The sequence below is a fragment of the Megalobrama amblycephala genome, linkage group LG1, assembly GCF_018812025.1.
Source record: "Megalobrama amblycephala isolate DHTTF-2021 linkage group LG1, ASM1881202v1, whole genome shotgun sequence".
Taxonomy (NCBI): Eukaryota; Metazoa; Chordata; class Actinopteri; order Cypriniformes; family Xenocyprididae; genus Megalobrama; species Megalobrama amblycephala.
The window spans coordinates 29,174,645-29,190,728 of record NC_063044.1 but is presented as its reverse complement, the minus strand read 5'-3'; the positions used below and the strand labels follow the sequence as shown (position 1 = coordinate 29,190,728).

General features: G+C 38.9%; 3 protein-coding genes across 4 annotated transcripts in view; all 3 read left to right on the top strand.

Moving 5' to 3' along the window:
* LOC125267031 (zinc finger protein ZFP2-like) overlaps positions 1 to 16,084 on the top strand; it is a 31,237-nt gene that overhangs the window by 10,906 nt on the left and 4,247 nt on the right. The gene's annotated exons all lie outside the window — the stretch shown is intronic.
* Positions 87 to 2,734, top strand: LOC125267069 (zinc finger protein Xfin-like). The gene is made up of 4 exons (XM_048188366.1): positions 87 to 663; positions 1,611 to 1,744; positions 1,829 to 1,946; positions 2,023 to 2,734. Exons 1-4 carry the CDS (start codon positions 402 to 404, stop codon positions 2,454 to 2,456), a joined length of 948 nt encoding a protein of 315 aa, XP_048044323.1. The 5' UTR covers positions 87 to 401; the 3' UTR covers positions 2,457 to 2,734.
* On the top strand, positions 4,582 to 14,895 carry zgc:113210 (uncharacterized protein LOC541387 homolog). 2 transcript variants are annotated; one of them, XM_048188249.1, is made up of 9 exons: positions 4,582 to 5,462; positions 5,620 to 5,756; positions 5,844 to 5,955; positions 8,009 to 8,203; positions 11,435 to 12,453; positions 12,548 to 12,617; positions 12,694 to 12,868; positions 14,469 to 14,631; positions 14,775 to 14,895. In XM_048188249.1, the coding sequence occupies exons 1-8, from the start codon at positions 5,201 to 5,203 to the stop codon at positions 14,629 to 14,631; spliced, it is 2,133 nt and encodes a 710-aa protein (XP_048044206.1). In that variant the 5' UTR covers positions 4,582 to 5,200; the 3' UTR covers positions 14,775 to 14,895. The 2 variants fall into 2 exon arrangements, with proteins under 2 accessions (XP_048044206.1, XP_048044215.1); XM_048188258.1 differs by having other exon boundaries at positions 4,584 to 5,462; positions 5,623 to 5,756.

The window sequence follows — 16,084 nt, the reverse complement described above, 5'->3', positions numbered from 1 at the left end:
CAATGAACAACCAATGAATTAATCCCACCCTTCTGCGTTTGATAAGCCATTCGGAAACAAGTCACAATTTAACCTGTTTCACACCAATCATTTTTTTTTTTTTTTAAAGGGTTTTGTTTAGCCCCTTAGCAAGGTCTCTTTTGAATGGCATTTGCACCACTGGTGGTAAAGTGGAATGCCAAGCAGCCAAACCTCCTCAAGAAACAACTGTGAACTATAGTATAGGCGCCTCTACAACGGTGCTTTACGGTAATTCATCCCATGATCCTGTTCTGTCAACCGGTAGTTTGTTTCTACAGAAAGATCGTAAAGAATATAGTAGCATTGTCTGTCACAATAAAAACAAATGTGGAGTAGAATACAGTAGAGTCTACATTAACCAAATTAAACTGACATAAAATATGGAAATCATGGATACGGCTGAAGTACAGACACAGCTAATATCCATAATGGAAACTGTGGCGAAAACAGCTGTTGTGGAAATACTCAAACTTTTCGAGAAGAATTCGTTTTTGCTGCGATTAGAGATTTCACGATGTACAAACGAAAATGAATCTCTGAAAAAGAAATGTCATTTTCTGGAAAGTGAACTTCAGTCTGCCCGGAAAACCGCTGGAAATATGAACGGGACAGAAGCTCCATTCAGCCATCCGGGACTGAGAGGTGATAGCAGACTGATACTGTGAATTTTTGCCTAAATTAAATGTGTTTGTACTTCTTTCTGAGGAAAATAAATAAATGCTGAACTTGTTTTTGAAATCTTGCACATAAAATCTCACAGAAAATAGCTTACTTCTGCGTTGCAAAATAATTTAAGGGACAGTTCACCCAAAAATGAAAATGTGATGTTTATCTGTTTCCCCCAGGGCATCCACGATGTAGGTGACTTTGTTTCTTCAGTAGAACAAAAATGATGATTTTTATCTCCAACCGTTGCCGCCTGTCAGCCGTTTAATGCATGTCAATGGGAACTCCATCTATAAGAGTCAAAAAAACATGCACAGACAAATCCAATTTAAACCCTGCGGCTCGTGACGACACATTGATGTCCTAAGACACGAAACAATCAGTTTGTGCGAGAAACCGAACAGTATTTATATAATTTTTTACCTCTAATACACCACTATGTCCAACTGCGTTCAGCATCCGGTTAGTGAGGTCAAAAAACACGTTCTGATGACGGAAGTGATCTCTTGCGCTTTGCTTCAATGAGTGCGAGACATCACTTCGGTCATCAGAGCGTGATCAGACCTCACTAACCGGATGCTGAACGCAGTTGGACATAGTGGTGTATTAGAGGTAAAAAAAATATATAAATACTGTTCGGTTTCTCACACAAACCGATCGTTTCATGTCTTAGGACATCAATGTGTCGTCACAAGCCGCAGGGTTTAATTTGGATTTGTCTGTGCATGTTTTTTTTTACTTTTATTGATAGAGTTCCCATTGACATGCATTATAAGAATGACAGACTGCAAAAAATCATCATTTGTTTTTCTACTGAAGAAACAAAGTCACCTACATCTTGGATGCCCTGGGGGTAAGCAGATAAACATCAAATTTTCATTTTTGGGTGAACTATCCCTTTAATGTCCAAATGTTTGGTACAGAGTCTGGACGTCGTCCCACAATTGACAGTTTCTTTGGTAAGGAATGGTCCATGAACCTCTGGAGACACCAGGAGTCAAATGTTGGTGAGCAGGAGGACGACACACACCTGGACTCTTCAGTCATCTCAGAAGAGGTTGGTCTCACACACTACTGTATGTGGAGTTCTGCTAAAAACAATCAGAAGTACTAGCTCCCTCTTTTATTTTCAATCCTTTAGCCAGTAAATCTGCTGGATGAAGAACCAGATGTGATTATGATTAAAGAAGAGTCACTGAAGATTGACGATTGCTCTGGGAAAAACAAACCTGAGGGAGACCAAAGTAACAGTTTGAAAGGTTTGTGGTGAAAGAAATTGAGAACAACTTCTCTGTATTATTTTCAGATGTTCATGTGTCATTTATTGAATTACAGGACTAGCAATGACCAGTGATGAGAGATGTGTTGCCCAGAGCTCTGAAAATTTTATCACATACACGGTACAGTCAGACGACCACATGAAATTAAGAAGACAACAGAGAAAGGACAAAAACATTCTTGATGGAACAACTGCTACCCATGGAAACAGTGTAACAGGGTCAGATTTGAGCCCTGATGTCGAATGTTTTCCCAGCAAAGTGAAAAGAAAGCGTAAACGGGTAACTAATACACAAAAGTTAAAAAAGTTAAAGTGTGTTTTATGTGAGAAAACCTTTGAATATCTAAGCCGATTGCAAAAACACATGCGAACACACTCTGGAGAAAAACCTTTTGTCTGTACAGTTTGTGGTCGACGGTTTGCTCAAAAACCAAGCTTTCTATTACATGAGCGCATTCATTCTGGTGAGAGGCCGTACGCGTACACATAGTGTGGAAGGAGCTTCGCTCAAAAGTGTCCTCTTAGTGTACACTTCCGAAACCACACTGGAGAAAAGCCATATCAGAGTGTGGGAAAAGCTACGTGTAGGGGTGTAACCCCGGTGTCCTGGCCAAATTCCCTCCATAGGCCCTTACCAATCACGGCCTCCTAATAATCCCCATCCATTGGATTGGCTCTTTCACTCTCTCTCCTCTCCACATACAGCTGGTGTGTGGTGAGCGCACTGGCGCCGTTGTACTGTGGCTGCCGTCGCATCATCCAAGTGGATGCTGCACACTGGTGGTGGATGAGGAGAGACCCCTGATATGATTGTAAAGCGCTTTGGGTGTACAGTAGTACATATGAAAGCGCTATATAAATGCCTCATTCATTCATTCATTCATACAAAAACTGCTCTTAAAACAGTTTTGTATGAATGTGTTAGTTAGAGTTGAAATAAATTGTTACTAAATATTATATGTGCTTAATTTTTATGTTGAGTGTGCATTATTCTGCCTAATATGCCACTGGTTACTGCTTTACTTAAATAAGTGAATACGATGTCTGGATTATGAAGGTTCAAAACTGTCTTGGCCACTATATAATATCTTTGTTATCTCTTCATTGAACATTAAAGGGTTAGTTCACCCAAAAATGAAAATTCTGTCATTAATTACTCACCCTCATGTCGTCCAAACCAGTAAGACCTTCGTTAATCTTTGGAACGCAAATTAAGATATTTTAGTTGAAATCCGATGGCTCAGTGAGGCCTCCATAGGGAGCAATGACATTTCCTCTCTCAAGATCCATTAATGCACTAAAAACATATTTAAATCAGTTCATGTGAGTACAGTGGTTCAATATTAATATTATAAAGTGACGAGAATATTTCTGGTGCATCAAAAAAACGAAATAACGACTTATATAGTGATGGCCGATTTCAAAACACTGCTTCAGGAAGCATCGGAGCACAATGAATCAGTGTATCGAATCATGATTCGGATCGTGTGTCAAACTGCCAAACGGCTGAAATCACATGACTTTTATCGAACAGCAGATTCGATACACTGATTCATTGTGCTCTGATGCTTCCTGAAGCAGTGTTTTGAAATCGGCCATCACTTATATAAGCCGTTATTTTGTTTTTTTTTGGCGCACAAAAAATATTCTCGTCGCTTTATAATATTAATATTGAACCACTGTACTCACATGAACTGATTTAAATATGTTTTTAGTACATTAATGGATCTTGATAGAGGAAATGTCATTGCTCCCTATAGAGGCCTCACTGAGCCATCGGATTTCATCAAAAATATCTTAATTTGTGTTCTGAAGATGAATGAAGGTCTTACGGGTGTGGAACGACATGAGAGTGAGTAATTAATGACAGAATTTTTATTTTTGGGTGAACTAACCCTTTAAGGATGATATGTCATGATACTATTGAATGCAACGAATTCAAAAAAATTAAACCATAGGGGGAAAAAACTGGATGAAAATACTGAGAGTAAAGGTTGTTTTTTATAACGGTATAAATATAAATGCTTGCCAACACTAAACAGTAACAGTCTCCCATTATTTCCATTGATTTCAAGCAATAGTTGTTTAAAGCTTCATTATGTTTAAACAACTATTTTATGTATTGCCTTCCCTGAAACATTTTACATAATTCATGTTTCTCTGAATAAAATAAAGTGGTAGCCTAAATGTTGACATTCAGTCAGATCTTTGAAAATGTATGTCAAATGTTTGCGCATATTTCTATAATTTTCTTTACCTGATGTAGTGCAATGCAAAATCACCCTGAAAAATTCTATATATTAATTGCATTTCACAACAAAATTCACAATATATTCTTATTCTTATAAACTTTAATAGACTTCACCATTATTTAACCCCATACGGTCTAAACTTTACATTAGATTTTAAAGTGATTTTATTTCTGTTTGTAAAATATCAGCATCTAAAACTGCATGTTTGAAACAGGATTACCAAAGAGCGATTTTTTTTTTTTTTTTTTTATCTTAAAACTTTTATAAAACTTCCCCAAAACATTTTAGGTACCGAAATTTTTTTTTCTTTACCATTGTAATAATTCTTCTGACAAGCATTTCAGCTCTTCAGCAACATTTATCAAACGTATTTTTAAAAGTGTTATTAAAAGTGCACAGCATTGGCACTAATACTGGTGTAATGACATCTCAGGTGAGTATTTTACAATGGCTCCGAATGCACTCCTTTGTAATCAAAGATGTTATTTTTTTATTGTGAAAAGTTATCATTGTCAAACAAAAATTGTCAAATTACTCTTTATATCGTCTAACTCTCTAATTTCACCCCCCAAACTTACGCACAATAACAAAAACTGTTTTTTAAGCTTTATGAGAGTTTATTTAAAGATGTGATTTAATATTACAATCTTTCATAATATTTAAAAATTTGATGGTCACAAAGTTTTAACTCGGAAATTCATCACAATTCCATTTATTTTAAGGCTTCTTTTGTTTAGGAGCAGCCAAACCTCTTCAAGTGAACAAAGACAACAGCATTCCTGTGAACTATAGTATAGGCGCCTCTACACGGTGGTTTACGGTAATTCATCCCATGATCCTTTTCTGCCAAACGCTATGCTTTGTTTCTATCTTCATAAATAATAAAGGTAACACACCGCCATTTAAACATTTAATTTGAGACATTAATTGAGCTGTCGGGTCGAAGGACGCGTTTTTTTTTTTTTTAAGTGTCCCATAAACAATGGACATAATGAATACCACTGAATTTCAGACACAGTTAACATCCATAATGGAAACCTTGGCGAAAACAGCTGTTGTGGAATTAAGCAAACTTTTCGAGAAAAACTCGTCTTTTCTGCGACTAGAGATATCGCGGTTTTCAAGCGAAAATGAATCTCTGAAAAAGAAATGTCAATTTCTGGAGAGTGAACTTCAGTCTGCTCGGAAAACCGCTGGAAAGATGAACGGGACAAAAGGTCCATTCAGCCATTCGGGACTTACAGGTAATATTTAAGATGTTTCCTTTTCTTCTGATGCACAAATCGAGATCTGCAGATATGTTGATATTAAATGCAAAAAGCTGCGTTAAAGGTCTGAAAACCTAAAGGTTGGAGGTTGAAACATCCCCTGACTATACCCGCCTAATGCCCACATGTTCAGCAGACACTGGACATCGCCCAGCAATTGACAATGTCTTCGGGAAGGAATGGTGCATGAACCTCTGGAGACATGAGGAGTCAAAGGGTGGAGAGCAGGAGGACGACACACACCTGGAGTCTGCGGTCATCATAGGAGAGGTTGGTCTCATGTACTGCTGTGTGAAGTATGTGGAGTCCTGTCAGAATACAGCTTACTAGCTCCCTCCTTTATTTCCAATCCTTTAGCCGGTAAACTTGCTGGAAGAAGAACCAGACATGATCATGATCAAGGAGGAGGCGTTTGACGATTGCTCCTCAGAAAGAATTGAGGAGGACCAAGATAATCAAAGTGTCAAAGGTGAGAGAACTTTTTGTCTTGTGTAGTAACTTAGTTGGTCATGTACTGATGTACACAAGTAATTTATTTTATCACAGCTGACCTTATACACATACGTTGTAAACTCTTTGTTTTAAATGATTTATTACCATGTAAAGGGTTAGTTCACCCAAAACTGAAATTTCTGTCTTTAATTACTCACCCTCATGTCGTTCTACACCCGTAAGACCTTCGTTCATCTTTAAAACACAAATTAAGATATTTCTGATGAAATCCGATGGCTCAGTGAGGCCTCTATTGACAGCAAGATAACTGACACTTTCAATGCCCAAAAAGCTACTAAAGACATATTTAAAACAGTTCATGTGACTACAGTGGTTCAACCTTAATGTTATGAAGTGACGAGAATACTTTTTATGCACCAAAAAAATAAAAATTATGACTTTATTCAACAATATCTAGTGATGGGCGATTTCAAAACACTGCTTCATGAAGCTTCGAAGCTTTACGAATCTTTTGTTTCGAATCAGTGGTTCAGAGCGTGTATCAAACTCCCAAAACTATTGAAGTTTTGAAACACTTATGACATAACAAAACCTTGTTTACTGAAATCATGTGACTTTGTCACTCCGAACCACTGATTCGAAACAAAAGATTTGTAAAAACAAAAAAGCACATACATCCATCATAAAAGTAAACTATATGACTCCAGTGGGTTAATAAAGGCCTTCTGAAGTGAAGCGATGATATTAACTTTATTAACTATAATAACTAGCTGGCCTACGCAAGTCGATTTGCGCCAAAATATTAACTTCTGAAGTAATATTATAGGCCTGCCATGATAAATACTTCTTATTGTTCGACATATTGTTCCAGAAATAATTGCGATAAGTGATATTATTGTCATTTTCAGACCATTTTATGCCACTGAATATATAATCATAATATAACAGCATAATAATGCAAGTAGGCCTACACACTTTCAAATGACAACAACCATTTAATTCTTTAGATCATTGAAATGAAGGATCAAAACATGTAATATCCTAAATAAAAAAAAACTTGAATAAATGGTAAATATTTTATAAAAAAAAAAAAAGTGCAAAGTAACAAGAAAAAAAAAAACTGCAAATGCACAAAAGGCACTATGGAGATTTTCCATTTACAGATTTTTCCCTGACCTTCTTTTCTCAGTAAAGTAAGGGTGCACTATTGCTGAAAACGCAAACCCTACTTAGCAGTCACATGTCCGTATGAACAAAGACATTTATATTTGCACTGGAACAGTGGATTGCAGCTTTGAAATCAAGAGCATTCAGACTTGTTCTTCCAAACTGTCTGTAGTTGTCAGGAAAACACTATAACGCCTCAAATAATGTCTTTTATTCACCTGTCAATGACTGCTCTGTGTAGGAACTGCCGATGACAGTATGATTGACATTCATTATCAGGTAAACATAATGGACGATATAGATTGTGTCACCAAAAATGATCAAGGTAATGTACATATATTGCGCGATAAGTCGATATATATTGATTATTGTGACAGGCCTAGCGATATATGATGCAGGATGTAGGAGTAGCGTGAGCTTTGACACCTCTCGGTTCAAACAAATACGTCTGGACAACAAACTCAAGCTCCTCTTCTCTTATATCGAAATCCTCCGATATTTCTCTTTAAAATTTCTTGTTTTAGACTTCTAATTCCTCACCGTTTTCTTACAAAAACCCATTGCTTCACTTCAGAAGGCCTTTATTAACCCCCTGGAGCTGTATGGATTACTTTTATGATGGATGAATGCGCTTTTTTGGACTTCAAAATCTTGAGCCCCGTTTACTACCATTATAAAGCTTGGAAAAGCCAGGATATTTTTAAAATAACTGATTGTGTTTGTCTGAATTCTGAAAAATAGACATATACACCTAGGATGGCTTGAGGGTGAGTAAATCATGGGATAATTTTCATATTTTGGGTGAACTATCCCTTTGTTTAATTTCAATTACATTTGGTTTAAGCTTCGTCCTCCTTATTGATGCAACCCACCCTCATTGTGCTCTTTTTAACCCCCTACAGGCGCAATCCAAGAGGAAATCAAAAAAATTCTCCCAGAGTTGGACAGTGACAAAGTTCAAAATATGGTCAATCATCTTTCATGTGTGGTGGGTGTGGAGAAGACAGAAGACCTTTCCTTAGTAGAGGTGTCAGATCTTCAAGACTTTCTGGAGCCTATACAATGTCGAAAACTAGTGAAAATGTTCAGACAAAGAGGTAAGAAACAAACTTAAAAGCTGAAAAACATCTGCCTGTTGTGCTCATAGTACCTCTGTATGGTGTTGTCGTGTCTTGCTTTTCATTTTGGTGCCCACTTTAAAGGATTAAGGTGTTTACACAGCGTTCACTATTGCCATGTTTGAATGAAAGAGTCTGTCAACCTCTGTCAGAACCGACCAGACTTGTAAATTGTTGGTAAATTAACATTAGAGATCATGTGTGAACAGGATTTTTTTTTTTTTAAATACTGGTAAATTAGTTCTGGCAGTTTTCCAGTATGAGAAACTGTAACTTTGCCAGTAAATGAAATGCTGCTATGCGTAAACAAAGAATATGTATAAGAGTAGGAGCATGTACGAGGTCAGAAGGCGGTGATGTTAGAAGAATGTAAGCTCTGCCTCTTTTGTTTTTCTATGTAGATGGATGTCTGACAGTCTAGCGCTTGAGACCCTGCCTTCTTTTCTATTCATCAGCGCTGCAGCTCTGCAGTTACTATTGCGTACTATAGTAACTGCAGTACTACAGTAGTTATAATGTGTCTCGTGTTTTAAGAGCAAAAGGACGCTCTGAATGATCATCCTCTTACACCTGTCACTCAGAAGTAAAAACAAAAGGCTGTCAAATTGGATGGCAATCTAAAGCGATTCTCATCCAGGTGGATAAAGAAAACGGTGCAGTGTTCAATGGTAATTTTCGATGATTGACATCGCAGTTTGCCGGTATTAATGTGAGAAAAGGACTGTTTGACCTACAGATGTGGCCTTTGAAAACACACTTTTCCCTCAGAGTTCTTTATATTTTAGAACCTAAGATGACTTAAAAAAAAAAAAAAAAAACTTTTAAACTATATACACCGATCAGGCATAACATTATGAGCACTGACAGGTGAAGTGAATAACACTGATTATCTCTTCATCACGGCACCTGTTAGTGGGTGGGATATATTAGGCAGGAAGTGAACATTTTGTCCTCAAAGTTGATGTGTTAGAAGCAGGAAAAATGGGCAAGCGTAAGGATTTGAGCGAGTTTGACAAGAGCCAAATTGTGATGGCTAGATGACTGGGTCAGAGCATCTCCAAACCTGCAGCTCTTGTGGGGTGTTCCCGGTCTGCAGTGGTCAGTGTCTATCAAAAGTGGTCCAAGGAAGGAACAGAGGTGAACCGGCGACAGGATCATGGGCGGCCCAGACTCACTGTTGCACGTGGGGAGCGAAGGGTGGCCCTTGTGGTCCGATCCAACAGACGAGCTACTGTAGCTCAAATTGCTCAAGAAGTTAATGCTGGTTCTGATGGAAAGGTGTCAGAAATACACAGTGCATCACAGTTTGTTGCGTATGGGGCTGCATAGACACAGACAAGTCAGGGTGCCCATGCTGACCCCTGTCCACCGCTGAAAGCACCAACAGTGGGCACATGAGCATCAGAACTGGACCACGGAGCAATGGAAGAAGGTGGCCTGGTCTGATGAATCACGTTTTCTTTTACATCACGTGGATGGCTGGGTGCGTGAGCGTCGCTTACCTGGGGAACACATGGCACCAGGATGCACTATGGGAAGAAGACAAGCTGGCGGAGGCAGTGTGATGCTTTGGGCAATGTTCTGCTGGGAAACCTTGGGTCCTGCCATCCATGTGGATGTTACTTTGACACGTACCACCTACCTAATCATTATTGCAGACCATGTACACCCTTTCATGGAAATGGTATTCCCTGGTGGCAGTGGCCTCTTTCAGCAGGATAATGCGCCCTGCTGCAAAGCAAAAATGGTTCTGGAATGGTTTGAGGAGCACAACAACGACTTTGAGGTGTTGACTCTGGCTTGGTTATGTACTTGCTCAAAAATTGATTTTGGATCATTTTTAACCAAAAAAAAGCTTTTAACATTGAAATGTATTTGGGGTGTGTTTCAGTATGATTTATTTTTTTTTCCCCTTGATTAGTTTATTTTAATTTTATTACTCAAACAACACACAGCAACATGTAGTTACAAGTGGTCACAATAGAGTGGTGGAACCAATTTTTTAGACCAAAACCCGATGGCGAGTTGCGGGGAGAAGTGGTGGGCTCCGCAAAAGCTCTGGGCCCTCTGTACTCAGTCCAACTTCCCCCCCAACCAACTACACCTTTGTTTCCACCATTTTCAACCATTTGGTCTCTAAAATGTCCAGTGATTTGCAAACGAGGATCCTTGTTTGAAATGTGTAGAATTCTGGACTAAAACTAAACGGGGTTGTGTTCCCTGGACTTGTGTAGTAGAGGGTACAAAGTAGTGTTAATCATTGAATTATATGATTTCGGACACAGTGCTTTTGTTCTCTAACTTGACTGCCCCCTTTTGACATTGTGTCTTCTAACATTGCATGATATTGCATGAAATCTGGACAGGATCTGTTTGTTTTTCACATTTTCAAAAGCCACATCTGTATTCTCTTGAAAGCTTGTATTGATTTAGTAAATGTATTCCGATTTCAAAACAATGGGTCTCTTTGACTAACTGTGTGTACACACAAATTTCAGCATGAAGTTTGTGTACAAACATGTTCACAAACAAATCATGATTCATCAGAAAGTTTTAAACTTACATGTATTCTAAATTTACGAAAAAAATGTAGGAACAACCAAAACCACTTGTACGCAAAAATCACATACACTGGCTAGGGCTATGATGAATATGTTAAGATGAAATCTTATACATGGATGTGTTTCATCATATATGTGTTAAAACTCGAGCTGCAAAAAACGCATAGGTCTGTATAAGAAGTGTTTGAACTGGTTTTGAGGCATTGCTCAGATATTGTTGCTTGTGCTCTCAGGTGTTAGTATTTCTTGAGAGAGCATCATGTTGCTGAGAAAGACAAAAGGCTGTTAAGGAAAGGTTTATGAGGAGATGGTTTGGATGTGTTTTATGTTAATTATTAACCCTGGGCACATGGTTGCTCATTAAGAGAATACTCCAAACTTATTCATGTTGGAACACAATTTGTGTGCATATGCACATTTTGTGAATTATGCAGAATTTTTTCCTGCAAAGTGTCCTGTGGTATAAATTATGAATAATCCACACAACTGTTGGTGAATGAGACCCAGTGCATTATAGCAAAGTTTTACTGATAAATGATGCTTGAGAGGCTTCTGAAGAAGGTATTTTGTTGGCTCTTCAACATATTTCAATTTCTCTGTATCTCTTTCCATGATTTTTTTTTTATTTTTTTTTTTTTTTTTTACCAAGAATCCAGTGGACAAGTGGATGGAACAACTAATGAGATGACACTCACTCCATTATCATCAAACGAGTCCCTTCTTGAACAGCCCTTCATTCCTCACTATCCTATAAAGTCCAACTGGGTCAGAAGTTTCCAGGTTCCTTGGGACCGCATGCCAACAGCTCTCGTTCAGGCAACATCCACTGGAGAGAGGGCTCGACCTGGACCAAGAAGGGAGTTTGTTAGGATTGTTGTGGCAGCCATGCAAGTCCACTGTCCAAACCCAAACTTGTCCGCCTGTGGAGAAGTGGCACGAAGCATCGTGACTACATATCCCCTGACATTTGGAGACATTTCTGAGGAAGGAGAACAACTAGGAAATGGTTTCAGTTGCCTACAGAGACAACTAAAAACTAGGGTAGAACATGTGAATAGAGACATTTTGGAGCACAGGATTCGTCGACCCAGAAGGCCATCAGCGAAGAGAGCTGGACAACAGGACAGCTACTCTGCGAGAAAAGTCCGATGTAAAGTGGACAGTTATGGATGCATTAATTGGCAGCCTTCCTCCATCCCAGAAGGAGAGACGGCAGATTCTCTTGAAATGAAGAGGAAGGTTGCAGCAGAGATTTTTCAGTCTGCAGGCCCAAGGGCTGCCGAGTTGCCCAACGTAGATGACTTAATGCAGCAGACTTATGTTTACCAGCGTCACATGATCAACTCATGCCCCCCTCCTACCATCAGTGAGATAGAGGGGCATTGGCCATTCCTGTTCACCGAAAGAGGCCTCTGCAGGCACTTCAAAATCCTGACTGGGATTGACATCAGAAGCCGCTTTAGCGAAACCCTTACTGTTAAAGCCAAGAGAATACTGAACTACTTCAGTAGTCAGAGACTGAAGTGGAATGAAGACGTCCAGAGTGTCCTAAGTGAGATCGACGATGACGCCAATGCAGCAGATAATAACAGGACTGCCATATCAGCCATCCTGTTAATGATGAAATACTTTAAGGAAAAGGACAACTCTGTGTTCATCTTAGCAGATGTCAGTAACTATTAAGTGTTACAGTTCAACTAAAGTTTTGAAGGGGGTTTGACAAAAGCCGAGTGTTGACATGTTCATATTTTTTGTTTTAAAGGAAACTGCTACCAAGACGTCCATCGAAAATGAAATGAGCTTACCGGCAACGCCCCGGCTCATCATGCTTGGTAAGACATTGCTACACTAAACTCATTAGTTTGTACTTGGATATAAATATATTTACATTGATTCTTTATATTTCAGGTGATACCTTGCTGACTTCGTCCAAATGGTTTATCAGCATTGAGGGCAGAGTAACACACTCTATAGACAACCAGCTGGACTTTGCAGCAGCATTGTCTGTGTTCTTTGGGTGCTTCTACGTTTTTAATATCGAGTACCAGGAGTCAGCCAGTGCCACTCTAGAACTCATTCAGAGGTGAGTTTTGAGCACATTTGTACAAGTTTTTTATTTTTTTTTTGTAATTTACTCTTTTGGTATTTCACTTCTGTTTATTTTGGATCAGAAATACATCCACTTATGGAAGTAATATGGGTTGCGAATGCAGTTTCATGATGCCTAACTACTAAGCTTATTGGTTTGTGTTGATAAATTGTACATCATTCACCAGAAACTCTATTATTCTGTGACACTGGCAACTATATAATATAATCTAATATAATCATTTAATTGGATTATACAACGATCAGGCATAACATTATGAGCACTGACAGGTGAAGTAAATAACACTGATTATCTCTTCATCACGGCACCTGTTAGTGGGTGGGATATATTAGGCAGGAAGTGAACATTTTGTCCTCAAAGTTGATGTGTTAGAAACAGGAAAAATGGGCAAGCGTAAGGATTTGAGCGAGTTTGACAAGAGCCAAATTGTGATGGCTAGACGACTGGGTCAGAGCATCTCCAAACCTGCAGCTCTTGTGGGGTGTTCCCGGTCTGCAGTGGTCAGTGTCTATCAAAAGTGGTCCAAGGAAGGAACAGTGGTGAACCGGGGACAGGATCATGGGCGGCCCAGACTCACTGATGCATGTGAAGGCTGGCCCGTGTGGTCCGATCCAACAGACGAGCTACTGTAGCTCAAATTGCTCAAGAAGTTAATGCTGGTTCTGATGGAAAGGTGTCAGAATACACAGTGCTTCACAGTTTGTTATGTATGGGGCTGCATAGTCACAGACCAGTCAGGGTGCTCATGCTGATCCCTGTCCACCGCTGAAAGCACCAACAGTGGGCACATGAGCATCAGAACTGGACCACAGAGCAATGGAGGAAGGTGGCCTGGTCTGATGAATCACATTTTCTTTTACATCACATGGATGGTCAGGTGTGTCGCTTACCTGGGGAACACATGGCACCAGGATGAACTATGGGAAGAAGGCAAGCCGATGGAGGCAGTGTGATGCTTTGGGCAATGTTCTGCTGGGAAATCTTGGGTCCTGCCATCCATGTGGATGTTACTTTGACACGTACCACCTACGTAAGCATTGTACCATGTACACCCTTTCATGAAAATAGTATTCCCTGGTGGCTGTGGCCTCTTTCAGCAGGATAATGCGCCCTGCTGAAGCAAAAATAGTTCAGGAATGGTTTGAGGAGCACAACAGCGAGTTTGAGGTGTTGACTTGGCCTCCAAATTCCCCAGATCTCAATTCAATCGAGCATCTGTGGGATGTGCTGAACAAACATGTCCGATCCATGGAGGCCCCAGCTCACAACTTACAGGACTTAAAGGATCTGCTGCAAACATCTTGGTGCAGATACCACAGCACACCTTCAGGGGTCTAGTGGAGGCCATGCCTCGATGGGTCAGGGCTGTTTTGGCAGCAAAAGGGAGACCAACACAATATTAGGAAGGTGGTCATAATGTTATGCCTGATCAGTGTATAATAAACAACGTCCCTGTTTTGGGTATCCTGCAACTTTTGTAAGATGACAAACCTCTTAAAACCCTCTAGTGTTTCAGTGACTGACATGATTGAAGCCCTTGTGAAATTGGTGTTTTTTTTCTGCTTTTCTTCAGGTTCTTCGTAAGGATCAATCCGGAGGGGACTAAATGTACCTCAAAATCAGGTACAAGCCGAAGGACAGGTACCGCTGTCCAAAGGAAACCGCAAAACTTTAACACTCGTGTGGCAACATTTATGCAGAGGCTTTCAGAATTTGAGTGGAAAAAGACAAATTAAGTAAGTGTGAGCCGTTTTAAAAAATCAAATTTGTCTAATGTTATTAAAAGTATGATTAAACACTTACATGTGGCTATGTTAGATATGAGGGGTTTCTAAAATAACACAGTGACATAAATAATTTTTATTTTTATCTGTTTCAGCATTGTCTTCATCCTCGCCCTGCACTGACTACAACTACCACAATTAGTTAAAGGATTAGTTCACTTTCAAATTAAAATTTCCTGATAATTTACTCACCCCCATGTCATCCAAGATGTTCATGTCTTTCTTTTGTCAGTTGAAAAGAAATTAAGGTTTTTGAGGAAAACATTCCAGGATTATTCTCCTTATAGTGGACTTCAATGACCTCCAAATGGTTGAAGGTCAAAATTACAGTTTCAGTGCAGCTTCAAAGTGTTCTACACAATCCCAGACGAGGAATAAGGGTCTTGTCTAGAGAAACCATCGCTCATTTTCTAAAAAAATTTAAATTATATACGTTTTAACCATAAATGCTCATCTTGAACTAGCTCTCTTCTTCTCTATTAGAAATCCAGCAGTGTAGACACTGCTAAGTGTATTACTGACCTCCACAGGTCAAAGTTTGAACTAAATTGTCATATACAATATGCTAGTGCAAGTATATAACAATTAGTTCAAACTTTGACCTGTGGAGGTCAGTAATACACTTAGCAGTGTCTACACTGCTGGATTTCTAATAGAGAAGAAGAGAGCTAGTTCAAGATGAGCATTTATGGTTAAAACGTATATAATTTTAAATTTTTTTAGAAAATGAGCGATGGTTTCTCTAGACAAGACCCTTATTCCTCGTCTGGTATCGTTTAAAGCCCTTTGAAGCCGCACTGAAACTGTAATTTTGACCTTCAACAGTTTGGGCTCCACTGAAGTCCACTATAAGGAGAAAAATCCTGGAATGTTTTCATCAAAAACCTTAATTTCTTTTTGACTGAAGAAGAAAAACATGAACATCTTGGATGACATGGGGGTGAGTAAATTATCAGGAAATTTTAATTTGAAAGTGAACTAATCCTTTAATTAGTACTACTTGCCTGAACTTCTTTTTTACCTTATTACTTGTACCATTCTGTTTCAATGTTGCTGGAATGTTTGTATTATAAATATTTTATTACGTTCATTTAAGTAATTCATGCAACAATAAAAAAGTATCAACTGATGTGTTTTTATTATGGAATAATATAATTGTTGTGATACTATAATGTTGTAGTACTACTTTTCTTACTTTGTACAATAGCTACAAGTAGATTACAGCACTGGATCTGTTGTGTATTGTTTACTGTAAATTTGAAACCGTAGTTACTGTAATTAGCCTACAGTAACTTGCTGGTAAAAATGGAAAAGTCTAACAGTGTACCTTTTTGGATGGCCAAGTGCAATTACATTTACAGAGACGGTCTGTAAATAAACCTATTGAAGATGATAAAAATAAACC